The 27,016-nt window shown below is 36.7% G+C and overlaps 3 protein-coding genes and 1 non-coding gene across 8 annotated transcripts; 1 reads left to right on the top strand and 3 right to left on the bottom strand.

Annotated features, from left to right (window-relative positions):
• The first annotated feature begins 9,804 nt into the window (after positions 1 to 9,804).
• LOC121796323 (calcium-dependent protein kinase 26-like) lies at positions 9,805 to 13,009 on the top strand. Of its 2 annotated transcripts, none has more exons than XM_042195164.1 (5): positions 9,805 to 9,949; positions 10,508 to 11,216; positions 11,296 to 11,592; positions 11,852 to 12,262; positions 12,508 to 13,009. In XM_042195164.1, the coding sequence occupies exons 2-5, from the start codon at positions 10,646 to 10,648 to the stop codon at positions 12,771 to 12,773; spliced, it is 1,545 nt and encodes a 514-aa protein (XP_042051098.1). In that variant the 5' UTR covers positions 9,805 to 9,949; positions 10,508 to 10,645; the 3' UTR covers positions 12,774 to 13,009. The 2 variants fall into 2 exon arrangements, with proteins under 2 accessions (XP_042051098.1, XP_042051099.1); XM_042195165.1 differs by having other exon boundaries at positions 9,815 to 9,949; positions 10,505 to 11,216.
• A 239-nt stretch (positions 13,010 to 13,248) lies between these two features.
• On the bottom strand, positions 13,249 to 19,856 carry LOC121796329 (tubulin gamma-1 chain). Its single transcript, XM_042195171.1, has 12 exons — positions 19,548 to 19,856; positions 18,870 to 19,070; positions 18,442 to 18,553; positions 17,790 to 18,190; positions 16,787 to 16,840; positions 16,609 to 16,713; positions 15,595 to 15,669; positions 15,468 to 15,512; positions 14,721 to 14,849; positions 14,290 to 14,394; positions 14,119 to 14,204; positions 13,249 to 13,558 (listed from the first exon to the last, which is right to left on the bottom strand). Exons 1-11 carry the CDS (start codon positions 19,674 to 19,676, stop codon positions 14,136 to 14,138), a joined length of 1,425 nt encoding a protein of 474 aa, XP_042051105.1. The 5' UTR covers positions 19,677 to 19,856; the 3' UTR covers positions 13,249 to 13,558; positions 14,119 to 14,135.
• A 124-nt stretch (positions 19,857 to 19,980) lies between these two features.
• Positions 19,981 to 20,052, bottom strand: TRNAG-UCC. The gene has a single exon. It is a non-coding gene; the product is annotated as a tRNA-Gly (tRNA).
• Positions 20,053 to 20,180: 128 nt separating this feature from the next.
• On the bottom strand, positions 20,181 to 26,988 carry LOC121796337. Of its 4 annotated transcripts, none has more exons than XM_042195178.1 (10): positions 26,857 to 26,988; positions 26,627 to 26,766; positions 25,945 to 26,032; positions 24,893 to 25,256; positions 24,658 to 24,813; positions 23,780 to 23,851; positions 22,747 to 22,844; positions 21,822 to 21,947; positions 21,316 to 21,405; positions 20,181 to 20,685 (listed from the first exon to the last, which is right to left on the bottom strand). In XM_042195178.1, exons 1-10 carry the CDS (start codon positions 26,905 to 26,907, stop codon positions 20,569 to 20,571), a joined length of 1,302 nt encoding a protein of 433 aa, XP_042051112.1. In that variant the 5' UTR covers positions 26,908 to 26,988; the 3' UTR covers positions 20,181 to 20,568. The 4 variants fall into 4 exon arrangements, with proteins under 4 accessions (XP_042051112.1, XP_042051113.1, XP_042051115.1 ...); XM_042195179.1 differs by having other exon boundaries at positions 23,795 to 23,851; XM_042195181.1 differs by lacking the exon at positions 24,658 to 24,813.
• Between the last annotated feature and the right edge of the window lie 28 nt (positions 26,989 to 27,016).

Below are 27,016 nucleotides of genomic sequence, written 5' to 3'. Positions count from 1 at the left end.
TAATTACTATTCATTCAATTTAATTTATAAATTTTTTTTAAAACCCAATTCAATTTAAACAAACACACTTTATTAAAATTAAAACAACATTACAACTTAACATTAAAAAAACGAAGACATAATTAAAATTCTAAAAAAATAAAAATGACATAATTTAATCTTCTCCGCCAAAATTTTCCCAAATGTGCTCAATTAGATCCTCTTGGAGTTGGGTGTGGGCGCTAGAGTCGCGTGTCCTTGCCCGAATAGCCAACCGTTCTTGTATAGATGGATGCGCTCCACTTCGCGGCGGACTACTTGCGGTTGAGCTTCCGGGGGATTCGGGGTCGAACCAATTTCCGGCATCGTCGTCGATCTTCTTCGAGTGATTGTTCCATTAATTGACGCATTTGCTCAAAAGGATCCATTTGTTTGAGTTGATTGAAGATGGAAATTGGAGTGATAGAGAGGATTTGAGAGGAATAGATGTGTGTTTGTGTTTGAAATAAGTATGAAATATAATTATTTATAGAGTAAAAAAATTAAAAAATTTAAAAAATGAAAATAAAAATTTAACGGTAATATTACCGTTTGAAAAAAAAAAATTTAAATTAAAAATCGATTTAAAAAAAAAAACGAATTATTGCGTCATCAGTGACGACGCCCACTCGCGGGCCAGCGAGTGGGCGTCACGCACGCATGGGGACGTGCCACGTGTCCCTGGCGCGTGACGAGCCATCTCGTCTCGTGTCTCGCCGAGACGAGCTACGCGACGAGACGGGCGCGAGATAGAGACGAGATGGGCGCTGCAATGCGTCTCGCGGGGGTCTCGTCTCTCCGAGACGAGACGCGAGCCCGGCGCGAGACGCGTTGTGGATGGTCAGCCAAAATAGATTGAGCTAACAGCTGACCATTAATATCTCAATACTATTTGACACTTTACATTAACAAAAAAGAGATAACTCTAGATTATTGTACTAAGCACACCGTACATGTTTTCGGATAAAATGAATAGTAATTTAAAATATCTTAAAATTCATACAAACAACTTTAGCAGAAAAGAGAGGCAGATTTTTGCATGCTCATCAAATTTAAAAGGTTAATTCGAGGCTAAGTCTAGTGAGTAGTGTGAGTAGGGGCAGAGCAACTATCATGTGCATGATGGTGCACTGCACACTCACATGTGGTGGAAAAATATTGGTACGGACCTTGTCTTTCTCACCAGGTTTCATATCTCTGTCTGATTTCCTTCATCAGTCACACGCCACGTCACCAATGTATTACGCCCCTTCATTTTCTTTTGAATAATTAACACTTCAGTATTTGCAATTTTCAGTACTTTTTTGTCTTATAATCTGATTGACTATCGAAATCGGGTCTGATTTACTTACTTGGCAATCTATAAATATATTGCGATAAAATTATACGTCAATTTTTATTTTAAATCTTAAATGCAATTTATTTATCAGATTATATATATATATATATACGTTTAAAAAATAGAATATCTAATACTCCTATATATCTACCTCTACATTTAAAGGCAATAGAATTACTACCAACATAGCTTGTACAGTTTATTTTTTGAATATATATATATATATATATATATATATATATATATATATATTAGTGATCTAAGGCAAGTGTCCACTAACTACATAGCTAGCGAACAAATCACAATCATAAGATTAAGAAAATCAAGGGCTAGTATTAATACATGTAATTTTAAAATTTAAAGGATAAAATTAGTTCTCTCTCACAAATTTACTCCACAATAACCAAGCGGGTGTATAATGGTCATTGACGGCAGCTAGATCCTTGGTGAGAGGCCACTCGATCTCGTCGGAGACGGCGGCGAGGACGGCGACAGTGTTGTCGCCCTGGCGGAGGTGGATGATCTGGGGATCTCCGGCGGCGAGCTCAACGGAGCAGTGCGTGTCGATCAGGTGGACGATTGCGCCGGGGATGGTGAAGTAGGAATCCTCGGCGGAGTCTGGCGGCGCGGAGGGGGAGTAGCCTTCGCTGCGCGGCGAGGGAAATAGGTTGTGTAGGTCGTTGGTGTTGACGGTAGGGTAGAGAGGATTGTGAACTCGAGTATGTCAGAGCAATAGATTTTGCAGCTATAGAATTCGAGTCTCATTCATACAAATTAGTGAACCCGGTGCGTGATATTTTCTCAATTATCATCAAATATTAATGGATTATGAAAATATATATGACTGTGTATGAATTATCGTGCAATAATAATGGAATATCAAAATGTACATAAGTTGTGTATCAATTATCATCCAATATTAATGGATTATGAGAATATTATAAGAACTCCAAATACAATCATATCGAATAGAAATTTAGTTAACAATAATTAACATTATTTACAACCTCTGATTATATTACGATCATTATAAGAACTCTAACTACAAAATGACTTGCTAACATAACCAGAAAAGAAAGATGATTTTTGAGGGCGGAAAGGTTTTAGTATTTGTAGTTTCCTAAATAATTTTGTAGTGATGTGTTTTGTAAACAATAATGAAGTAAAATCATGCTAATAGTGATGTGTTTTGTTAATAACAGTGAAGTAATATCATGATAAGAGTGATGTTTTTGTAAACATTAGTGAAGTAAAATAATGCTAAGAGTGATGTGTCTTGTAAAATGAAGTAAAATAATGCTAAGAGTGATGTGTTTTGTAAACAACAGTGAAGTAAAATAATGCTAAGAGTGATGTGTTTTGTAAACAACAGTGAAGTAAAATAATGCTAAGAGTGATGTGTTTTGTAAACAACAGTGAAGTAAAATAAGGCTAAGAGTGATGTGTCTTGTAAACAACAGTGAAGTAAAATAATGCTAAGAGTGATGTGTTTTGTAAACAACAGTGAAGTAAAATAATGCTAAGAGTGATGTGTTTTGTAAACAATATTGAAGTAAAATAATGCTAAGAGTGATGTGTTTTGTAAACAACAGTGAAGTAAGATCATGCTAAGAGTGATGCGTTTTGTAAACAACAGTGAAGTAAAATCATGCTAATAGTGATGTGTTTTGTTAACAACAGTGAACTAAAATCATGCTAATAGTGATGTGAGAATTTATCCATATTTTTATAGAGTTATCCCAAATTTAAAATCATTCAAAATTTCCAAAATATTAAGCTTATTCAAAAAACAAACATGCATAGCTACACATCCAATTCTCCACAATTATAGCATCCATCCAAACTCAAAATAGAACTATAATGTCATTTCACTCAAAATAAAACTATAATTAAATGTTATTTCACTCAAAATCAAATTCCATAAATTGTGGCAAATAACACATAGTGCATGAAAAATGAAATCAACAACACTGAAATTTCGGTCCCCAACCTCCGCCCCGCTCTTTTCACCGGTTCCGCCGAGCAGCTCCTCCGTCTTCGTAGCGTAGTCCCCAACCTCGCCGCTCTTCTCCGGCTTCTTCACGTCGCCGCCCGAACGAATTTCGGTCTCAGCCGCGGGTTTGTCTTCAGCAGCGGCGGCGTGGGTGGATTTGTGGCCGCCGTACTGGCGGAGGTAGCCCTCGGCTTGGTCGACGTACTTCCCGACGCCCTGGGTGGAGTCGAGCTTGCCGTACTCGGAGGCGGCGCCGAGGAGGTCGGCGGAGGAGCTGGCGGCCTTGGCCTTGTCGCACTTTTCCGGCTCGTTGTTGAACTGAGCTGCGTAATTTGATTTAAATTTCATAATATAATTTCCAAAAATACCCTTTGCCTATTTTATATTATTAAAATAAATCATATTTGTTCCATTTATTTGTGTGACTGAGATTTGTTCTCTAGTTATACATTTAAAATTAATTATATCTTGATCACTAACCTATATATATATACTAAGTTAAATAATATCACATTTTAAAGTTTATGACAAACTAAGAGAGATACTAATATTTATGCAAACTATATAATCCATACGTTTTTTAAAATAATAATGCTCACTCTATCATTTTGGGATACCCACAAAATAACACACTATTTAATTTTCTTTTTTTTTCATCACCTTTTTCTTTATACTCTATCCTCCTTTAAAACCCATTGTCGCACCATATAATATATACATTAATTTATCAAATGGAAAGTGTATAGTATTCGATAATCTATAATTACGTATTCTCTTGTTTAATTCTGGAATTGCATATAATGAAAATCAGCAATGCATCATTAATTTTTTGTGAGATTTAATATAGGGTAGATAGTCAAATCTGGTACAGATCATACCACATTTATAATGGTCCTTCAATTATATAATGCACTAATTTATGACATGGGAAGAGTATAGTACTATTCAATAATATAATTACGTATAGCTCTTGTTTAATTCTTAATTGCATATAGTGAAAATCAGCAATCCATATCATTAAATCGTTGTCCAATTAGTATAGCCAAGATAGCCAAATTTAGTATATATAATAATTGTCCTTCAATTATATAATTCACTAATTTTTGAGATATAAGGAAAGAGTATAGTATTCAATATTCTATAATTACGTATGGCTCTAGTTTAATTCTATAATTGCATATAATGATGATTAGCAATCCATCATTAATTTTTATCGTAAATTTTAATATACTCCATATAGACTAGATAGTCAATTTTTTTTAGTTTATATAGAATAATATTTATTGTCCTTCAATTAGTATATTGTATGTAGCACGATATCAAGATAATATAGGTTAATTTATTGTTGTTTTCAGATTTTGAGGAAAACAAATCCAACTCTAGCCGCTCATCTTTATTTATATATTTTATAATGTACTTGTCACTTTTATTTTATATAGAATTGTTGGTACATTTGTCGTGATTCGATATTTTATTATAAAAACAACAAACATTTCAATACAATATTTTACTTGCTTTGGATTGTTGCTCCCAAAATGTAATAAATTATTTAAAGATGATTATGATAGTCTCTAAGACGCATCAAATTATGAAAGCATGTGACATTTTTGAATGTTTAGATTTTCTAACCAAATCATCGGCATTTGAGCGTGATTGAGCCGTCAGTATTTAATACTTATATGATATTGTGATATATATTTGTTAGAATAATGCTATGCGGCCACATTATGGCCAACCATAAATTAATTAAATAATAAAAAAAAAAGATTTTTTTTAAAAATTTTTGGTTTAATACTACTTGATTTTACTTTTATATTATCTTCATTATATGTTGCTCAACATGTTAGTGTTGCTATTTCGTAGTTTTTGCTCAACTTATTGCTATTATTATTTTTTTATTGTTGCTCAACGTATACAGTAATTCGTATACAGTAATTGTGTATTTTTATTATTTTTCACTTTTTGAGGAGACTAGTGGATAAATTAAAGTAGTACGCATTGTAACACACGCTCTTATAAGGGACAATTAGCATAGAACTTGAACGAAATAAGAATTTGATTAGGCCATAATAATATATAGAAAAATTTAATGTGTTGACATTTGAAATTATGCCTTCGATATAATTTGGAGCCTCTGATTGTCTTTTTTTCGAATGTTACTTATTGCTTTCTTCGACTCTTCTATTTTGTTGTGGTTTTGCCTGGTTTGGTCAATCTGCTTTGTATATGTTCTGGTCGGTGAGTTATTGCTCTTTGTTTTATGTTTGCGCCGATTTGGCTACTGATGTATCCGAGACTAAGGTCGCCATAATTTGTAGTAACATTTTTGTTCTCATTAAAATAAATAATTACTAGTACATTTGTATAGCATGTGAACGCTTGTGATGAAACTTTTTACACCAGAGACAAATTTGTTAGTATTGGAACTTGAGTCACAAACTAGGGAATTTTACTCTTTCAGTTGTCTGATGGAATTGGCATATTTATATATGTTTGGACCAAAATATTACTCCTACTATACATATGTACTAATTATTTGCACTGTTGATCTTGAGTAATTAGATGATAATGATTGTTTTTTACGCAAATTAATGCCTCTCATACATTGTATATGTTCCTAGGTTGTGACTTGTGATTTTGTAAGATGAAAGGGTAACTTTAAAATATGCTCTAAATTTTGGCAATATCTACTGAACTGTCTACTTTATAAATGAATCATGATCTTTGTTAAATTTCGTGTTGTATATTTTTAATGGGCTCATGAATAATTATAATGGGCTATTTTAGCCCATTTTTCAAAATGGATTCTAAACATATCCAATTAACATATTTTGGTCAGAAATACAGACATGTAATAATATCGTTTACAGCTAAGCTTAGCATCATTAGAGCATCCGCAGCGGTGGCGGTTGGCGCCACCGCCGTCCGTGCCAGCGGCAAGGCGAAGAACCGCCGCCGCTGCAACCGCGCCGCTGGCACGGCGCTGCTCGATGTATCGAGCACGTCCGTGCCAGCGGACGCACACGTGTCACTCTCCCATTCGCCAACGGCATAGCCGTTGGTTTCAAACAATTTTTTATTTTTTTTTTAAAAAATCGGTTTTTTATTAAAAAAACCGATAAAAAATAAAAAAAAAAAATTTCACTTCCCCAAAAAATTATATCCGTTTATAACCGTTTTTCCCCACTTTTTAATTTTTTTTTTTATTTTTTTTACCCCAAAAATACACACTTTCATCTATAAATACCCTCAATTTCACTCCCAAAAATTCACACTTTCACTACACAATTCTCATCATCATTCTCTCATCTCCATTCTCATCTTCAATCTCTCATATCCATTTTCATCTTCCTCTCACACCCTACAACACCACTATGTCCGGTAACGACGACAACCCAAGCGGCTCTCACGGTTGGAACCCCGAATGGTTCGGTTCGCAACCGTTTCCTAGTCCGGAAACGGAATATTCGGCCCCTCCTCTCACCCAAGATTCGGGCGTTCCGAGTGGCTACCGGCCATACCCAATCGACGATCAAGGTGCCTCCGATGGGCGCTACGGGTGGACACCGGAGCCTAGGCCTCGCGCCCCTTCCCAAATGCCGAATCCTCCATCTCGCGCCGGTGTCCGCACACCGTACTCACCGGCGGAGATGGAAAGATTGTTCAAGGCGTACTTGGAAATCTCCGAAGATGCGGTGGTTGGAACGAACCAATCCGGCGATCACTTTTGGTGGCGCGTCTCTAGCCGGTACAATGCACACCGGCCGCCGGGAACGATCGAGCGCAACGAGAGTATGGTGCGCAACTGCATCGGCCGAGCCAACGAAGAAATTGGCAAGTTCAACGGCTATTTCATCCAGGAGTCCCGGAATGCCGGGAGCGGCCAAAGCGAGGTCGACATCATCACCGCCTCGCTGAGCACCTACCAATCCATGAACGGTAAGTCGTTCAAATATCTTAACGTTTGGCAGGAGACGCGGACGCACCCGAAGTATAAGGGAGGCATAACATCCTCCTCTAGCGGCTCCTCCAAACGCTCACGGTCGGTAGCACTATCCGACTCCGGCTCGGAAGAAGTGGCTAGCCAACTCGCCGGAGCTAACTTGGGTAGCCCCGATGCCGGACCAAGCGGTTCCCGACGCCGACCGCAAGGTAGGAAGAAGGCGGCGGCCGAACGACGTCGCGCCGCGACTCCATCTGCCCCTGCTCCCGAACCCGCACCCTATGTTCCACCTCCACCCCCGAACAACTCGTTGTGGGCCCTTTTGGCCCAACTCAATATGGCCGATAGGTCAACTATGACCCCCACGCAACTTCAAACGCACGAGTCCATGATATTGGGTCTCCAAAAGCAATTGAGGTTGGTGCCGCCGGATGCGTAGTCTTCCTCGGGTTATATTAGCCAATAATTATGTAATTTTTAATTTTTAGGAGTTTAATTATGTAATTTTTAATTTTTAGTATTTTAATTATGTAATTTTTAATTTTTAGGATTTTAATTATGTCTTTTTATTTTATTTGTAATTTGTAATTTTTATTGTGGTTTTTTAATGAATTTTAGTATTATGAAAATGTTGTTGTGTAATTGAATTTTATATTAATTGTGCTCGTCCTTGCGGAAGAGCACAGTTGTGGGTGTTGTGCTCTTGCCAGAGAGCAGGCATGAATAGTACCGCCCGGGCCCACAACCGTGCCGCTGGCAAGAGCACGGTTGTGGATGCTCTTAGATTCAGTACAGCTGGCTTGCCTTCCAATCCAAGATTCTCTTTATTAGGGCATCATTAACCCGACCCAGTTTCAGGCCTCAAGTCCATTACACGTCATCATTCCTCTATAGTTGCGGCCCAAGCCCTAACTACTCTAACCCTGCAGGCCACAATCCGGACCGCAACTAATAAATGACACTATTTACAACTTCAACCTATTTTAAACGTGAAATAAAAAATGCCGAAAATTTATAACACGGAAAAGTTAATTTCGATCGAAAATTGAAAATTACAACATAGAAATTTTAAAACACAAAACAAAAACCATAAAAAACATAAAACGTCAATACTGAAAAACGTTTGTGCGAGTCCAAATCTTTTCGATTAGAACGGCTTGGAGACATTTTTTCGAATTTTAGGAAGAGATATGAAGTTGAAAATGGATGGAGTAATATTTATAAAAAAAATTTCGAATTTAAAAAAAACTGAGTTGTGGCCCGGCCCGAACACAAAATAACCCTGGGCCGCGTGCCCAGGCCGGACCCCGTGACAGTCCTCAGGCCGCAAATGCAGCCCCGGGACCGGCCCAGACCGCAACTCCCCTCCATCCAACGCGCAGCCCGGGCCAGGACTCGCGATTTGCGGCCCGGCCCATGGCGTTAACGATGCTCTTAAAATCTTGCCCCTACCATGTTTAAATATCGATTGAAATCGTTATTACTTATTACTATGAACATATAGCCACAAGGTTTGGATGAAAAGGGAATAAATTATATGTGATTTTATTTGTTTTAGGGCTGAGAATTGAAAATAACAGCTAATTTATATGTTTCGCGAAGAAAAACAGAATTAAATGATATTTTACTTTTTGTCAGTTATAAAAACAGCTAGTTGGTTTTTTACTTTAATTTTTCTATTGTGGGAAAATGGTATGAAATAATTAATGCTTATCCATCATTATGCTTATAAAATTTAATTATTCTCACCCGCATGCAAGCATCCATCAATGCACGCTTACCAAATAAAAAAGCAGCTCAATTATATTAAATCATAGTACTATTAATTGAATGCCCTAAAGGAAAAAAATTACGGAATTATAATATTATATTAAATATTGTCAAATAAAATTAACAGATTTTTATTGCTTTTCTTAATTAGCCTCGGTCATCTTTCACGTGTTGAACAACGCTTTATAGTACACGTTTATCATCGTTTCACTCACCAAAGTCATTTTTCTCGGCCACCTACATCGGATTAAAAAATACAGTCATTAATTATTAATAAATCCTAATTAGTGGATGCCATCAAGGACAAACAATTTAATAAAATACTGATATTACAAAATGCATAAATCTCTATTTGTAGCGATCTGCATTAATGTGTTTTACGTAATGGAATTAAAAGATGGGTATCAACTCACAAGTCCATTCACACGCATATAAGTTTATATCGATAATTTTAATTTTTTATACATGTAAATGGACTAAATTTACTCTTTATGGCTGACCACATTATGGCCAATTAGCATCACTCATTTTTTTAACCACTCCTGGAAAATTGATCCAACCCCCGATTTGAAAACACAATCGTCAATTATTAAAAATATAATATTTACTCTAAAAAGAAAAAAATTAACTAGTACTCCTATAATTTGCAAATTGGAAATTGCAACTAGATTTTCAATTTCTTCACATAAAAGCATTAAAGAACCGGCATTTCCGGTTCTCAGTCGCTGAACATTAAAGTGAGGCTTTTTGAAGTGCAGTATTTGGGAGTAGAGTTTGAATCAAGCTGAGAGCTGTGGATTTGGGGATTCTCCCCAACGGACTTCTCTTCTTCCTCAACGCTTCTCCTTCTCTCTCCGCCTCTGCTTCTCTATCTTTACAATCTCAGGTAGTTTATTTCGGATTTACCTTTTTGTGTTATTCATTTTTTCTTTAACCTATCTGTTTGATGTTGATGGGCTTGTTTTGTTTTGGGATTGGAGCTCATTTTGTCTCTTGTGTTACTGTTTTGGGAAGAAATAAAGTGATGGGTTGTATGGAAATGAAACAAAGTTTCGATCTTTGCTGTGAAGAATTGAAATGCTGCTCCTTCTGTTTTGTTTTTTTTTGTTTGTCTTGAACTCTATTCTGGATCTACTGTGTCTTCTGGAAATATGGGCTTTTGTTAGGATTTTTGTAGAAAGCTTTAATTTTGAAAAGGTTCTCAGTCTTTTGTTAAAAGATTCCGAACCCTAGTAAGATTTGGGAAATTGGGAAAATGAATTAGGTTTTTATGAGCTGGATGCAAAATAGGTCTGTAGAAGTCTTGGATTGGGAATGTGGTATTCTTTCCTTCTGTATGCGGACAAGCTAAATTCTGTTTTTATCTTGCTGGGATGAACTTGAATTACCTCGTCTACTTGGCTTTCGGTGGATTAATTTGTGATGCTTTTATTGGCTTAAGCAGGAATTTTTGATTTGTTTATCCGAAACTGGGGAAGAAGAATTGGATGTGTGTTTTAGAAGTTGAGAAAGCATGATTGGGGGAGTTTTGAATGGTGATCTTTGATGGAATAGTGGTATTGTGACGCGGGTTTTGACGGAGATGGGCAGTCGGGACATGACTCTGACTCACCCTTTTAAATGTTATAAATCTTCAGATATGAGCAACACAATCTTGAATTTGAGCCAGACCGGTAATTTTAGGGAGCGGTATGTGCTTGGAGAACAGTTAGGATGGGGAAGATTCGGAATTATAAGAGAATGCTCTGATAAGTTAACAGGCGAAGTTTTGGCTTGCAAGTCTATTTCTAAGGAGAGATTGGTTACAGAGGACGACGTTTGGAGTGTGAAGCTCGAGATTGATATTTTGACTAAGTTATCTGGGCATGAAAATGTTGTGGATCTCAAGGCTGTCTATGAGGAGGAGGATTACGTGCATCTTCTGATGGAACTATGTGCTGGTGGGGAGCTTTTCCATCGGATCGAGCAGCTGGGAAGATTGTCGGAGCATGAGGCACATGTTATCTTCAAGCAGCTGATGGAAGTACTCATGTATTGTCATGATAAACGCATTGTGCATAGAGATTTGAAACCTGAAAATATCCTATTAGTCTCGAGGTCTTCCTCAACTATCAAATTGGCTGACTTTGGTCTTGCAACACATATCGAACCTGGTATGATATTTGTTTATTAAATATAGTAGCATTCCATTGGATGCTTTTTATTCAGAATCTTTAGCTTCTCTATTAACAGGAAACGCACTGCGTGGGACCGTTGGGAGTCCTTTCTACATTGCTCCCGAGGTTTTGGCCGGAGATTATAATCAAGCCGCTGATGTATGGAGTGCTGGTGTTATTCTATACATTCTGCTAAGTGGGATCCCTCCTTTTTGGGGGAAAACCAAATCGACCATCTTTGATGCTGTGCGAGCTGCAAACTTGTGTTTCTATTCGGATGTTTGGGATCACATTTCGATGTCAGCTAAGGACTTGATTTCAGGAATGCTGTGTCTCGATCCTGCGAAGAGATTAACTGCAGCTCAAGTACTCGGTATGTTGATGCTCATTTTCGTAGACTTTAATGTGCAGTAGTTTGATTTTATCATTAACTAGGGTGTAATTATCAAATTTTTGAATTCTGAATCTTGAATATTATATAGATAGCGACTCTCAACTGAATCTTGAACATTCTATAGAAAATACATATACCAAATGTTTGGTTAAGTCTTAACTCTAGATTGTGATCTCATTTACACAATCAATTAATTTGTTTTTCATGTTTTGATGGTGACCGTTTCTAACACTTGCAGCGCACACGTGGACAAAGGATGCTCCTCGGGGTACTGATAAACTGTATAGACAAGATATTCTCCAATGTGAACGATCAGAAGTCGGCAGCTCTTCTTTCTCGAACCTTACTATTGCGAGGGATCAGGATCTTAGTTTCTGCAATGGATCACCACCAGTTGTGAACAGTGAGCACGAAGATTCCCCCACTTTCTCATGCCAGTCATCATTCTATTCAAGTCGGATGAACCAGCACACACCTTCCTCCAAACTAGAAGGCGTTCATTCTGGTAGCTGCTGTGAATCGCACGGACCAGAATTCTCGTCTCCAATTCCTTCAATGCCCAGTTTTACCTTTTTTACTCCTATGCCTGCATTTGAACCAAGCGAAGAATCACTATGTTTCAAGATCAGAACACTTTCAATCGATAAAGGTACGTCTTATGCTCTAGAATGTCATCATATTTTTCTTCACACATGTTTTTATCTTTCACTAGTATCCAAACACAGTGCACAAGTAACGCGGCAAAGATGGAAACACTGGATATAGCATTCGTTTCTATATTATTGTGAAAATGCCTCGTCTCCAATTAAATGGAGAGTGTATATGCATTCTTGTTCTGGTTTTTGCTTCTTGGATGCTTGTCTTGACAATCGGGTGTTGTGCTCGTGCTTTCAGAACCAAATATTAGAAAGCTTATCCTACTGCCAGATTCTTCACCACCCGGACCAGACAAAGGGGAGCAGAAGTCAGAAGTCCGTAGGGGAGGATGGGCTGCCGGGACTTCAAAATCTACGAACTTGCAGAGCAAGAGGAACAACACAATCGGAGTTGGTGAACTCGACCATCTGGACCTCATTTCCACCGTTGCTGCAGTTAGCCGTTGGGCATCCTGCACTCAGATTCCAAGCGCAACATCACTGCTACCTTCACTTGTTTGCTAGCTAAGAGAGAAATAGAAGTGTATTACTATTTTAAATTAAACGTAGAAATGTGTTACTATTATTGTTAAATTAAACTTATATTATTCCAGGAATCATGTATGACTATGACTGCAGCTGATAGGAATGGAGAGTGTATATATATGTTAGGAGACATTTCTAATGTTGAAGGGGCAAAGCTATGGATGGAACAGTGATTTGTTTTCTTGTTTTCAAATAGAATGTTTGCTTTGTTGATACGCTGGTCTTGTTACTTTTTTTTTGTTTACATTTCAAATGTAAGCTTGTTGTCTTTTTGAAACAATTGAGTGTTTTTTCTTGAAAATGAGTTGGAAAGCTAGTGCATCATCATATTGGTCATGGTTTTCAATGGAACTAAGTGAGAAAGTGCACAAATTAATTACAATGCTCAGATAAAAATCCTATTGCAATTATCAAATTGTGCCAAAAAAAGTTATGATGGATTCTATTTGCATCATAACATTAATACTAGTTCATGATTTATATCTGAAAAGTTCATTACAAGTTCGATTAGAAACGTACTAGTACACAAGCAAAACTGCAATAATATTTGATTTGACTGACAATGATCTCACGACAGAATAAAAATCACGCGATGAACTGATTAATTTCCATACACAAACAAACTTAGTACAAATGGAAACACCAAAAAAGGAGAACAAAAGATTCTCAAACTTCATATGGGGATTCCTACAGACGATCAACAAGCATAACTGAAAATCAAATTCACTCTTCACCATTCCTACTCAGCTTTAACGCACACTTCCCTGTCAAAACAAAACCCCAGACTAAGTGGCAAATCTACAGACGATATATACAACAGAATGGTCATTAAAATAATATTGCAAATCCAATGAAGCAACCCAGTAATCTGTAAGCGAGACTAGAGGCAACAAAAGGTAGTCTTAAAGAAAATGTGTTCCTTAAATTAGTGAGTTATAAATCCAAACAAGTTAATCACTGATTGGAAAAATATGAACACTAATTACTCGAAAGCTCCAAATGTCCAAGCTGTGTGGTAATTTTCCTGCTGATGGACTCCCAACATATTTGATGCTGGGCTTAAGCAAAGGCTCAACCGTATTCATTAGAAAATACTCACATTGTAGGAGTAGTTACTCAGATCAAATGCACCCAATATAACTCATCTTATATCCGATATGAAAATGGTATTGAGGCCCAAAAGTATCAATTAACACGATGCGAAGTTGACTACTTCCACACAAAAGATGAATTTTAAAACCGACACTGAAGCAACAAACAGACACATAAGATACTAATGCCATGGAGGCTGGAATAGTACATGGATGAGAGATAGGAAACCAACCAGAAAGAGTTACAAAGTCAAACTGATAGCTTTGGATCCACTGTTCCAGTAGCATTTCCTTCTCCTGACATGAGATGGTCAGGATCCTGCAACGAGTAACAATGACATCATTAGTTTCACCGACTCAGTGTGTAAAATACACATAACGACACCAGTCTAGCATACGGTCACCTCCATTCCCCACTTGATGTAATCTGGGGATTCACAAGCCTTGTACTCATCGACAAGACTCTCAATCATATCTCTGGATTCATCAAATTCGGAAAGATCGTTGTCCTGAACATGTTTCAACATTCTGGTTCAGTCAGAGAGTTCTGATAACTTAGAACTGTGGAAAACCTAATTACATATCCGTACTCAAACAAATGAGCAGCAGACAAGCATATGTCTGTTATCCAATGAAATTTTAAACTAGACATCAACTGGTTCTGCTTACACAGAAGAAAAATCGACATTACACTGTCTCTCTGGGAACAATTAAGCAGATTCACAAGTCTTCATAACTATGTAGTGATATAAAATAAGTCATATAAATCAACATATATTTTGAAAACATGGACTAAATACAGCAATCAACACAGAACAAATGACAGATAACTTACAGCAAACATTGGGTGATTTCTGTAGTTATCAAGAAAAGCCTGCCTCTTTCTCAGCTTGTCGTATTGACTCAAGCATTTGGAGAATAAGTGGCGGATGCCAGTATGACTGGCTAACATGAGTCCACTCACCTAACAGATACAGAGAAATTATGATCAGGATCTTTCAAATTACAAAAATGTGAGTTGTCTGTCTATATATAATAACCAACAGGTTGTATGAGTTTTGTAAGTAAATTTTAAGTAGCGGCAGTGCTTAAAGTAGAAATGAGTTGGCTGAGCACTTTCTCAGGTTTAGGAAATAATTTAGCTGAATTCAACTCAAGATTCCATCCTAGTGAGAATATTAACATTCTGTAGATAAAAACATAGTACTAAATCGTTGTTTTTATCACTACAGCACCACATAAGTTTCGTATTAGAAGGATAGAGTGGACATCTTCTAGTTATCACTTAAGCATGAAGACATAAGATTACATTAGCTATCAAGCGAGGATAAACAGCAACCAGATATGATCTTGTAATGTATCATGCTTACTTAATCTTAAAATATTTAGGTGTTAATAAATGATAAGACATTAGAAATAAAGTGGACAAAAGATGGGGACCAACTATGAGGTAATAGGTTTATGGATGAACAATCATGAAACAAGAGTTAGCAAGCCAGTTGAGTAAATGGGACATATTAGCATGTTCCAAAGTACTGAACAAATATTCTTATCAATGGAAACTAAACAAGTAAAGTCTTACACGGTGGGCTGTTTGCACGTAAGGAGACTTCCTAGACAGAGCAACCTGTCAAAATTGCAAAATAGCCTCATATAATAACCTGATCAGATGACCAAAATAAAAAAAGGGAAATAAGATCTAAGCATACCTGAATGCTAGCAGGGCCCCATTCAATAAAATTAACAAGTTTTCTTTCACGTATTCTCTGTAAACTATCATGGACCTGGTTTTAGGGAAAGTGAAGTCAGTATTAGAGATAGAACACACATGTGACATTTCAAAAAAAGAAAGTATTCAAACAAGAGCATGTCGTAGGTACTTTCAGATCAAAATCGTAAGCAAGCCTAACTTTTACATGGAGTGCAGATAAGGTTGACTTCACATTTACAAGCACAGAAGCATCTCAGTAATGAGTCTAATGACACAGGTGACCACAGTTCATCAATCCCATGAACTATAGTTTCACATATTGGATTTTCAGTTGAGGCATTGGGATAAAAAGCTGTAAATTCTTCTGAATTTTGTACTCCACAGCTCTCATAAATTACCAGTCATCGCAGTTTGATGAAACATGGCTATTTGTAACCATTCATACTTTATACATTTCTTGTTAAGCTCCAGCAAAATTCAGTAATATGTCTGAACTAATGTTGTACTGCAATAATAGCAGCTGAACTTGCAAAGCTGTAGCTCATAGGACATTTCTTTGCAAAATCATCTGTAGACAAGCTCATCTAAGTCTTGTATTCTATTTTGGTCTTGTTAGTAAAACGATGAAGTTTGTAGAATCAGATTTTAATTTACTATTTACTATTATAATAATTGCAATGTTGAAAACTTAAAACCAAGAAGACAACACCACAACTATCTCCATAGTAGTCCAATGATCTACCATGCCAAATCATGTCAAGGGCATCGTTTAGAGTACAGACAAGACCTCTTTAGATTTAATACAAATAGCAGTAGCACCATCATGCCAAAATCAATGGAACATAGTTCATGAGCACAAAAATTGAGTTATACAAGAAAAGATTTACTGGGTCCAATTCTGAATAATTTTGCTCATATAGATCCTTCGCAGTTAAACTGCAGACTCTCTTTCCAAGTAACAAACAGTACCAAGGAACCATATCCTAATTTGTTGAGCATTTAGGATAAATACCTGGGTAGGATCCACTTCTCCTTGAATAATGTTCAAAATTGATATATATTTTGCCTGACTAGCCTCTTTTGTTCGGGCACAAGATGAAACCATAATATTTTTTGTCTGCAAACAAGAATACCATGAGAGAATTTTTCAAAACTGAATTGAGAAAAATGGAGAGGTTTTTCTATCTTGCCTGAAGAAGTCTTCTCATCACATCAAGTACGGTTGTTTTCCTAATAACATTAGCCTGCCAACAGGAGCAGCTGCATAAGATTGCTAACTTACAAATTCGAAGAACTACACTTTATCGCTAAGCAACAATACACAACAGAGCAAAAAAATTGAAGTCCAAAACAAAAAGAAAAAAACATGAATAACGGTAATTGCTAGTGGGCAGCAATATGCTAATCTGAAATGATTTTTCCAATTAGAGCATTAGTTGTCAAAATATTAATAAGCTTCATAAGAAGCCCAATTCTCAACATGTACAACTCTTTTTGTTAAGATGATAAACTGTGCTTCCACGTCTCACGCATAACTTTGTTTAGGGCAGAAAATCAAACTGTGATCCTGAAACAATAAAAAAACTAGAGTTCTCAGCAGTAATGGAGCTTAAGAATGTACTATAGGAGTTATTAATCTAGCCCACGATGTCAAAGTGATGAAGCCATTCTAGCAATATTTATCCACACTCTTTTTCATAAAAAGAATATAACACCATTTGGCAATATCACCAGATGAGATTTGCCACTAGAGCCACAGCGCAATAGAAGTTTTCACACATACTGTAACTAATAATGCATACATATGTGTCAATTAGACATTAATAAACAAAATTGAAGGGGATTTAATAGAAAATTAGTCACTAAAATACAGTTGCAGATGCAGAACTGCGTGGAGAATTGGAGATCCATCTTAAATAGTTAAATTACATTAACCAGGCACTGATTATATATATACTGTGTTATTAAGATCTCATAAATGTCAAAAACCAATAGAACAGTTATGTATGTACGATAAATTATCTTCAAGAACTCATTTACCACTTTGACATTAACAGAAAAACTCAAGCACAAAAAATGATTTCTACTAAAAACACTATCATTTTTTAGTAATGGCTAAAAAATATTACAAACAACAAAAAAAAGACAACCAACTAGATAAATATCTATTGCTCCTAGTTAATGATATCTAACCTGGCGTTCCACAGTAAGAGGTGTATATCCTGTCATTAAAAAGTGGCACCGAGGTGTAGGGATCAAAGAAGCAAGGAGGCCAACCAAGTCATTATTCATATATCCTGGATACCGTAATGTTGTAGTGCTTGCAGACATGACAGTGGAAACTAGAGAATTTGTTTGAGTAAAAGTGGGAGTTGTGATGTGAAGCCGCTCTACAGCAATCCTATTGAGTGCAGTGTTGTCAAGAACAACCACACAATCAGCATTCAAGGTCAAACGCTTGAGCGTTAAAAGGGAATTGTATGGCTGTACCACCACATCACTAGTTTCGTTTTGGTTTGGAAATACACTATAAGTTTGTACAAGTTTTTTGCTGTATCTGTCATTCAAAGTTTCCAAGAGATAAGAACCCATCCCTGCATCAAAGAAAATCAATTTAGTAGAAGCATGCAATTACCACCAGATCCTAGCAACTACATTGGCAGACTTATTTGCTCACTCCATTATGATGGCAACAAAACTAAGTCCTACACAAGACTCAAAGCCTCAAATGAAAAGGATATCAAACTAATTCATCAATAGCCTTGTATTAAGCATAAGTGACTATGCTCATAGGTCTATGAATCTATACCACCTGATGCCACCAGTAATTTCATAATAAAGTTACCTGAGCCTGTTCCACCAGCAATTGAATGGCATAGCACAAAACCTTCAAGACTGTCACTGCCATCTGCCTCTCTATCAATCATGTCCATCAAATCCTCCTCATATTGCTTTCCCTGATCAAAAGGATAAAATGTTTCAGGAAAAAAGTATTGGAATTCATCAAATGGGTTCATCTAGCAAATTCAACAATCAAAGATAGAAAACCAGAATAAAACCAAAACAGGAGATGTATAATTTAACATATCAAAGTCCAAGAAAATCACTAAAGATATTATTTCCCTTTTGACATATTGAATTTTTACTTTTGGGCCAATGCATTGCATGTAAGCAAAACAAGTTAAACTGTGGTGGCCTATAGGCACTAAGCAACCCTACTACTTTCCCTAAGAAAAACCCTAAGAACTTGAGTAGTTAAATAAGCAGCCGTACCTGATGGTATCCACTTGCCCAGTTATTCCCAGCACCTCCTCCATGATCCGCAATGAATACATTCTCATGATTGTAGAGATTCCTGTATTCGCCATTTTGTATGCTATTAATTACCCGAGGCTCCAAATCCATAAGCAACGCACGTGGTATATAATGCTGGTCATCTGCTTGATAGAAAAACACATCCTTACGGTCACCTCCCTGCACAATGCACATTCATCATGCAGATAATTTAGTGAATACAATCACCCAAAAAAACTACATTACACAATTTCCAGCACTTTGAACTGAGATAAAATCAAACAGTCACCTATCTTACTTGCTTGCCACATTTACTTTCCAATAAGCCATTGCAAAAAAAAAATCGTGGACAGCATGTAAAATATCAATGCAATTTCATACTCTCGCTCGAATTTTAGCTGTATAAATGGGAAAACGAATTTGGGCCGAAAACAGTAACACCGTAGTAGCATTAAGTGTGGCAATTAACGATCTTCTACATCTATACAAGTGGCACGAAGTACACAGAAAGAAAACTCTTCACACAGTCAAAACACCCAAGGAAACGAGCATTATCAACACACACACACACACACACCACTCCCAAAATCCAGACCCCGAGAGAGAGAATTCAGCATTTAAGCGAAAAACAAAGCGGAAAAGCAAGGATTTAGAAACCTGGGTTGCAAAATCTTCGAGAATGCCGTCTTTGCTGATGCCGTGCTCGAGGCAGAGCTGCTTCCAGAACTCCATTCCGATCTGGTTGCCGCATTGGCCGACCTGCAGAGTGATGATTTCGCGAGGCATTTCTGGTTCTCACTCAGAAATCGAAATCGAAATCGAAATCAGGGTAGGGTTTTAGCGGTTTTTGAAATTGAAATGAACAGAGAAGAGTAAAGCTACGAGTGAGAAAGATTGGGGATTTTGGAATTGGGTTTTGGTGGATTGGCGGTAAATGTAGATTCATTCATTATTTTTATAAATTCATTTATAATCGTAAATGTATTGATGTTTGGAGTAGTTTATAGTCATCTAAATTGTAGTAATGCATAAAAATAAAAACACCTTGAAATGTGAACATTTAATTTCACCTAGTAAAAAGTAAAAATTGTGCGTTTGCCGGGAGTCGAACCCGGGTCTATTGCTTGGAAGGCAATTATCCTAACCGTTGGACTACAAACGCATCACATGCTAATCTCTAACTAATGTTTCAATATATTCATATACTAAACTTTCTCCTAAACATAAATCAAATACACTGTCTCAAAATAATGAAGCATACTGATATATCTAAAAAAGAATATCACAAAATTACCAATTGACACTTTATCATTACAAAAGAGTCGTAAAAGCTAATACTACATGATACACAATCCCATTCAAAGCTTAAGCAAACAATGTAGCTACAATGGAAATACACCTCTCTCCGGAGTAAAAGTCTATGCCCTTTAAAAGTCTTAAGGTTTGGATGTTAACTCGGTAGCATTGTCGGGAATTGACCACTTTCGATGCTATCCAGAGTGCAAGCAACCCAATCGATCATCTGTAGGGCGTTTACGGCCTTCAGCATTTTGGGGAATCCTCTAGTTTTTACACATCTTTTAAATACGGACCATCACCGTTGTACCACATTTACGCAGAATGGTGATCTTCAGCTAGATGTACAACACACAATGTTTTCTTGGCATTTCTCCGAATCTCAGCCTGCAGGAGCATATTCCTGAATTGCAGCTGCAAGTTTATCCCTGTCCTCCTCTGTCTTCGTTCTCATCAGAAAGGTCCGCGCAATGACAGCTTCATTGTTATCATCATCAGCCTTCAGGGAAAAAAAGGGAAACTAATCAACTTATTCTTTATATTGCTAATGAGATCTAACGTATTCATCAACAAATTTATGGGGGCAAATATTTCTTGCAAAAACATCGTTTATGAACATTTTACTGATCCAGCTCATAATGGACTTACTATTATTGGCCAAGATCAATTTGACCCAATCTGACCAATAATCCTAGTTAGCTGGTACTACCAAAACACACTAGTGATAACCATTATGATGCATAAACAAGCTCTACTTAATAGTGAAGGTCTGTTTCTATAACTAGAGTAGCACTAACGCAATGCACGGATATGAACGGTAAGCTATAGTAGCACTCATGCAATGATAACATATAGTCAGAGTATTCTTTGAGAAAGTGTCCATAGTTTGCTGGGCAAAATATTAATAGTTGATCAATATTGATGTTTTTGTTTATCCATATATATCTATACATTTGCTATAAGCAGCAGGAGTAAACCAAATTTTGTTTTATTAGAAAATAAAAGGCTAGAATAAACAGAAGGAATATATCAGAAAGATCCAGCCACAAAATAATGATTATTTAAAAAACACATGTTAAAGAGAGAGAAAGCAAAGAACAAAGGTGATAACCAAACTGCAGTAAATTACCTTAGTATGAAATATTGCTACTACTGAATTTTTTTGCTTGCTTGTTTTGATGCCCGGGTATAAAGAAGCATTTAGCAGCAGCTTTCCCACCTGCAATAATTGGAGGCCGTGAGCAGAACGATCAACAGACTTACAGTCTCAAGTTTGGTAGTCATCATGTCAACTAATTCTTCAACCAAGTCATGCTGTATCAGCACATATGTACTTCAGTAAAGAACACAAGTATCCATTACAGACCCACTACCTCCTAAATTTGACTTAATAAGCAATCTCACTTGAAATAAAAAAATGGTCAGGGCTTTTAGAGCAGTACATCTTCATCACCATTTCTCTACGTATTTCAGGCATATATGAACAAAAAAGTAACAAAATTAAGAATCATTTCCAGTTAAATCACACGTAAAATATCAAATGGTGTGTGGAGAAACAAGATTACAAAATGCATATTACCAGAATTAAATAATCGAATAAAGTGAAGGATTATCAGCATATCATAAGGAACCTACATCATTACGAATAACAATGACCGGTTTGGATTCCTTGGTGCCCTTACTAATGCCTTCTTTGCATTTGATATTAAGTTGACCCACACCTTTATCTTTCCAGTCACCTTTGTCTTCTGGATCACTTGACTGGTAACAAAGAAAGCATGCACAAGAGTGCATGGAGAAGCATAAATTTTCTGATAAATCAATCATAATCTAGTTTGGAAGTCAGTACATCACACAGATCACCTCTCATTGAAGAAAACAAGTATAATGCAGAAAATCAAGAATCTTAACGAAAAATAAAAGCTTTTCACTTCATCAGAATGTAATGATACGTAGCAATAATGCTACATTTCAGATTTGCTGAAACCAGAAAAGGAAAAAAGATTCAAGACTTTTCTACAGCATAATGTGTTCATATTGTCAGACAGATTCATGAAATTGCAATAGCACATAAGGGCATAAGAGCTCAAACATGTAAACGCTGTCTTATAGGACGGGTTGGTGAACAAACAACTAGCAACTGCACTACGGAGTAAGTTCCACAAATTATATTTTTACAGTAGTGACCAAAGTGACCAGACACCTTCATCAGGTTTCAACAAAAAAAAATATAGATGTTTCATCAAGTAAGGCAATTCAAATTGAAATTAAACATTAAAGAAATCATTGCTTTAGTTCTTACAACTCATGGAACTAACTTTAGAATTTGATCCTAAGGAATCCCTTTTGGTAAGTCAGAAGATTAGATGATGGGGGGGGGGAGACAAAAGGAAAATTCCTTAAGCATGTGAAAACTGTTAGCATGCATGTATACTTCATTATACGTGTTGCGACTGTAAACAGTATTAAAGACATCTTCTTTCTGTTGACCAAGATTGGGCTCTTTCCTCTATGATCTCTCTCCAACAAGATGGTCAGTCTATTTCTACCACATGCGTACCTTTACATAAAGTTTGCATTTTACTTCATGCACGAGAACAATTCCTTCCTCTTGGCTTTTCTTTACAGATGGACTGCTAGGCTGTTCAACATCCTCATCTGCATTTCATAAGACCACACAAGAAACAAAGTAAATCACTTAAGCAATCGATATGCAACCTCTTTCCAAACATCTCAAAAATTAAAGAGCAAGAATTTTATCGCCATTATTCTATGATAGAGGAACGAGAACTTGTTGCTTTCATGCCAATCAATGTTGCTAATGGCGGATGGTGGGTTATGACAGTTTTCCGAAAACCCACCATAAGGCTAAGGCAGATAATGTGGCAGGTATGATAAAGATAATATAAAAGTAAATTCTAGAGTTTTGAACCACAGTCAGAAAATGTGGGGAGCGAGAGAGGTCGTGATATAGCTTACAAACTAAATGGCAAGTTTTCAATGGGTTGGTCAAAATGGGTCAACGGGTTGGTTGCCCCAGATATCAATTTCTTTTCCTATTGAACTAGCAACGCCATATCTACTAAAACCGCCATAGCTGCCACCAGGGCGGCCACCACAAGCCACCGCATCAAAACTGACATGCCGCAGTGTAGTGGTAGTGGTGGTGGCAGAAACCTCAAGATTACCACATCCACCGGCCAATGCTCATAACAACCATTTAACAACATTGATGTCAGTATAGCAAATGTCACCAATAAAAAAGTTTATCTACCCAAAAAATAAGATGATGTGAGGAATTAGATAATGTAGTCCTAGTTATAAACTATGGGATTTAGCAAGTTTGGTGTGCGCAATGCATGATGGCTGGCCCTTACCAGAAAAATGGAGGGTCTGAGCTCTCCCCAATTATTAATTCAAATGAAGAGATGAGAAGAAACATAGAAGGGGTGAAAGAAAAAGAAAAATAATATCATATCTTGGTACATGTCCAACCTTATTATATGTGATGAGTCATCACAAATGTGCAAGCATATAAGCAGATATAATCTTACTGAGAACCACTTAATCATAAAATTAAGTTCACCTCTTACCCCCATCAGCCTCACCAGAAGTTGCGTTACTTAATGGAACTGCATTTGAATTTCCAGTGGCCAACTGATTTCCTGGAAGACACGGAAACAAAATCAGATTTCATTCAAATGAGTTAACTGGATTACAAATAACATATTTTATCATGAGGAGGGTTTACTAGGGTTTAAGGTTTAGTTGAGTCATAATGGAATTAGACGATAGAAAGACAGATTATATAATTATTGTCGAAGAGATGAAGACAAAAGTGTTCTGCATGATGTATATTTTATCATCAGAGGGAACATTAATATTCGATTTATTATAAACAAATACATCCAAAATGACATTTAAAACAGATAGGTTCAATCAAGATTACCATTCCTGAAAGAGTCGGCTGAATACCATATCTTCAGATTGATTTATAAATCACGCAGAGACGGTTAAAAGGTTCAGGAAAAATATATATTTTAACTGTTTCCACGTGAGGTGTTACGATGCGCAGCAAAATTTTCCTAACTTAAAACAGTATTGTATGTGATGATGCGAGATACTACATTGCCTTCAGCCAATAAAGGTTCGATTTTTATTTTGAGTTACCATTTGGTACATCCTTTTTTTGATGCATAGATCTATTTAAACTATTATTTTCACTTAGGGCATGCTACAGCTTGCTTAAAACAGTTGAGGCACACAAAAAATGACACATTTCCATTTCATTTCGCATCTTATCACAGAAAAAAAGTACTTTGACACAAATATCTGAAGAAAGAACTAAATAGTGCATGTGACACCTGTCAGGATAAAATAACAAAAACGCACCTAATACAGAGACATTTGATTCCAGCATATTAGAGCAATTTGAGTAAGAGAACTGCCTAAATATCACAAACATGAATACCTCCAAACGAGAAAGGGGAATTTTTATTAAAGGCATTTCCAGGAGGCCAATTTCCGAAGCTTGGTGTTGTAGCTACAGAAGATTCAGGAATCCCAGGTTTGCCCGAAAATAGGTTTTGACCATTTTTATCAATTCCAGATGCAGGTTTAGAAGCACCTATAACAGAGAAATTTAATTATAGTATAACAGAGCAAATTGTGTAAGAGAACTTCATAAATATCACAAATATGAATACCTCCAAACGAGAAAGAGGAATTTGTATTAAAGGCATTTGCAGGAGGCGAGATTCCAAGGCTTGGTGTCGTAGCTACAGAAGATTCAGGAATCCCAGGTTTGGCCCAAACTAGGCTTTGACTACTTTTATCAATTCCAGATGCAGGTTTAGATTCAGCGTCATTCCCAAAATTCCAACTACCAGAACTTGGTGACAAAGCTGAAGAAAATGAAGGGAATCCCGGTTTGCCCAAAACTAACTTATGACTGCTCTTGTCAACATCTGATGTGGGTTTCGTTTGAGCATCATTACACCGAAGCTCGCCTGGACTCTCTCCTTTTGCAGCATTTGCTTTCAGCCAGTTAACAATATCAGTAAATTTGTCCTGCAGTTGAAGCCAAAAGATTAAAAAAACACAAACAATGTATATAAAATCTTAGTTGTCGTGCAATTTGCATCAATGCCAAATGTAGTATCCAAAAATCTATTGAGTTCAAATGCTAGATAAATTTAATCTTGGATTATCCTCCTAATATGTCATACACACGACGAAATAACCGACATCCCATCCCTGGATAAAATATTCTCTGTAACTTCCAGTAAACAATAATCAAGTTACAACTTGATCGAGTAGGCTACTTGACAGCGTACAGGAAATCTATTTTTAAGATGCAAGAGATACATTCCATTGGTTAAACCTCCAGGTAATGTTCAGCAACCTGTTGTATTATTGAATCAAATGTGTAACCTCCAATGCTTACTCAAATTACATATGAATAGGCAGCATACATAAGTTCAACAAATTTGGTAAATTTTAAATGCGTATTAGAATTGAAACTTGATGACCAGAAGAATCTTCGTTCTTGTCCTAGGTGCTAAAAGTTCACTCAAACAACCTAGATCAACGATTCAACATCTCATGAATATGCCCACAAAACGTCTGAACAATCGACAAACAGTACTAAAATTTTATAGGAATTAGACTATACTTTCACCATGACAAGAGGTATGTGGGAAATGGTGCAAGACACCTGTAATATGACCTAAAGGGTAAGGAGCTTCTAACCAATTACCATGATGCTTTTAGCATGATTTAAGTAGTCCTGGACTCCATCTTCCCAAAGCTCATCTGGGTGGTTTTGTAGCTGAGCTTGCACCCAACTGGACAGAGAAAGACATGTATATCAGCACGCACACTTAAAAGTTCGAACCATTCAATGCAAAGAAAAACATGGAGACAAGCATCCCGGCAGTTTATACACCAAGAACACTACATAGATAAACAAGCTTAAACATATGAAGATTTGAGTTATGGATACAAGCAACATAACATTGTCCATAAATTTGATTGCATAACTTGAAATGCAGCAAGAAAGGAAGACACAAGCATTAAAAAAATATGAACAACAATGCCTAATGTTTGTCACAACTGTCTGGGCTACTGCTACCGATTTTTAATTCGAAACAAGGAATTATACTTTACTCAGCGCTTTCAAACATAACAATTCGACAAATACAGAATGAACTCTATCTACTAGTATACACTTCCGCATTTACACCGCCAACCTGCACAAACAATTTCCCCTCATCCAATCTAATCTAATCTTCAGTTTTACGAATTACACCATCTCAAACAAACTAACAAACGGTTGGTTGGTTTACTTAATTCAATACTAGCATAATAAGAAAAAGTCACAACAAATATGAAATAGCAACCAATCGAAAAAAAAAACTTAAAACAGTAAAATTTAGGACCTTGCAAACTGGGTGTTGAGAGCTCTCACATGCCGTTTTGATGATTCAGCCCTCTTTGCATCCAACGGCAGCTGGGGGCTCGATTGATCCGGCTTTAGCGCATCAAGCGGCGACCCCATTGTTACTCTCTTGCTCTCCGACTGCACATTACAATAATTACAACAAAACAAGCTCAATTAAATTAAATTAAATTACCAAAAAGAGGTTGCAGAGTAGGAACACAAACTTACGAATTGAGCGGATTCGGATATGGCTGCTCGCTTCGTCCCTCTCGTGAACATCTCAGCTTTAGCGGTCTCGGCGTATGAAAAAAATAGGGTTATAAACACCGAATGGAAAAGAACATATTTTTTGGAGTATTTTCTTTCCTAGATTTATAGGAGTATTAGA

Source organism: Salvia splendens, chromosome 3 (genome assembly GCF_004379255.2).
Source record: "Salvia splendens isolate huo1 chromosome 3, SspV2, whole genome shotgun sequence".
NCBI classification, from domain to species: Eukaryota; Viridiplantae; Streptophyta; class Magnoliopsida; order Lamiales; family Lamiaceae; genus Salvia; species Salvia splendens.
This window is presented reverse-complemented; position numbering and strand designations above follow the sequence as displayed.

Excerpts from the sequence above, each read along its gene's own strand:
- LOC121796323 (XM_042195164.1), top strand. The coding sequence starts at position 10,646 with ATGGGCAGTCGGGACATGACTCTGACTCACCCTTTTAAATGTTATAAA. Across the intron at positions 11,217-11,295 it reads TGCAACACATATCGAACCTG|GAAACGCACTGCGTGGGACC; the intron begins GTATGATATTTG and ends CTCTATTAACAG. Across the intron at positions 11,593-11,851 it reads AACTGCAGCTCAAGTACTCG|CGCACACGTGGACAAAGGAT; the intron begins GTATGTTGATGC and ends TAACACTTGCAG.
- LOC121796329 (XM_042195171.1), bottom strand. The coding sequence starts at position 19,676 with ATGCCTCGCGAAATCATCACTCTGCAGGTCGGCCAATGCGGCAACCAG. Across the intron at positions 18,554-18,869 it reads GGGCAAGTGGATACCATCAG|GGAAAGCAATATGAGGAGGA; the intron begins GTACGGCTGCTT and ends CCTTTTGATCAG. Across the intron at positions 15,513-15,594 it reads GGGGCCCTGCTAGCATTCAG|GTTGCTCTGTCTAGGAAGTC; the intron begins GTATGCTTAGAT and ends CAATTTTGACAG.
- LOC121796337 (XM_042195178.1), bottom strand. The coding sequence starts at position 26,907 with ATGTTCACGAGAGGGACGAAGCGAGCAGCCATATCCGAATCCGCTCAA. Across the intron at positions 26,767-26,856 it reads TATCCGAATCCGCTCAATTC|TCGGAGAGCAAGAGAGTAAC; the intron begins GTAAGTTTGTGT and ends TGTAATGTGCAG. Across the intron at positions 25,257-25,944 it reads ATCATGCTAAAAGCATCATG|GACAAATTTACTGATATTGT; the intron begins GTAATTGGTTAG and ends CTTCAACTGCAG.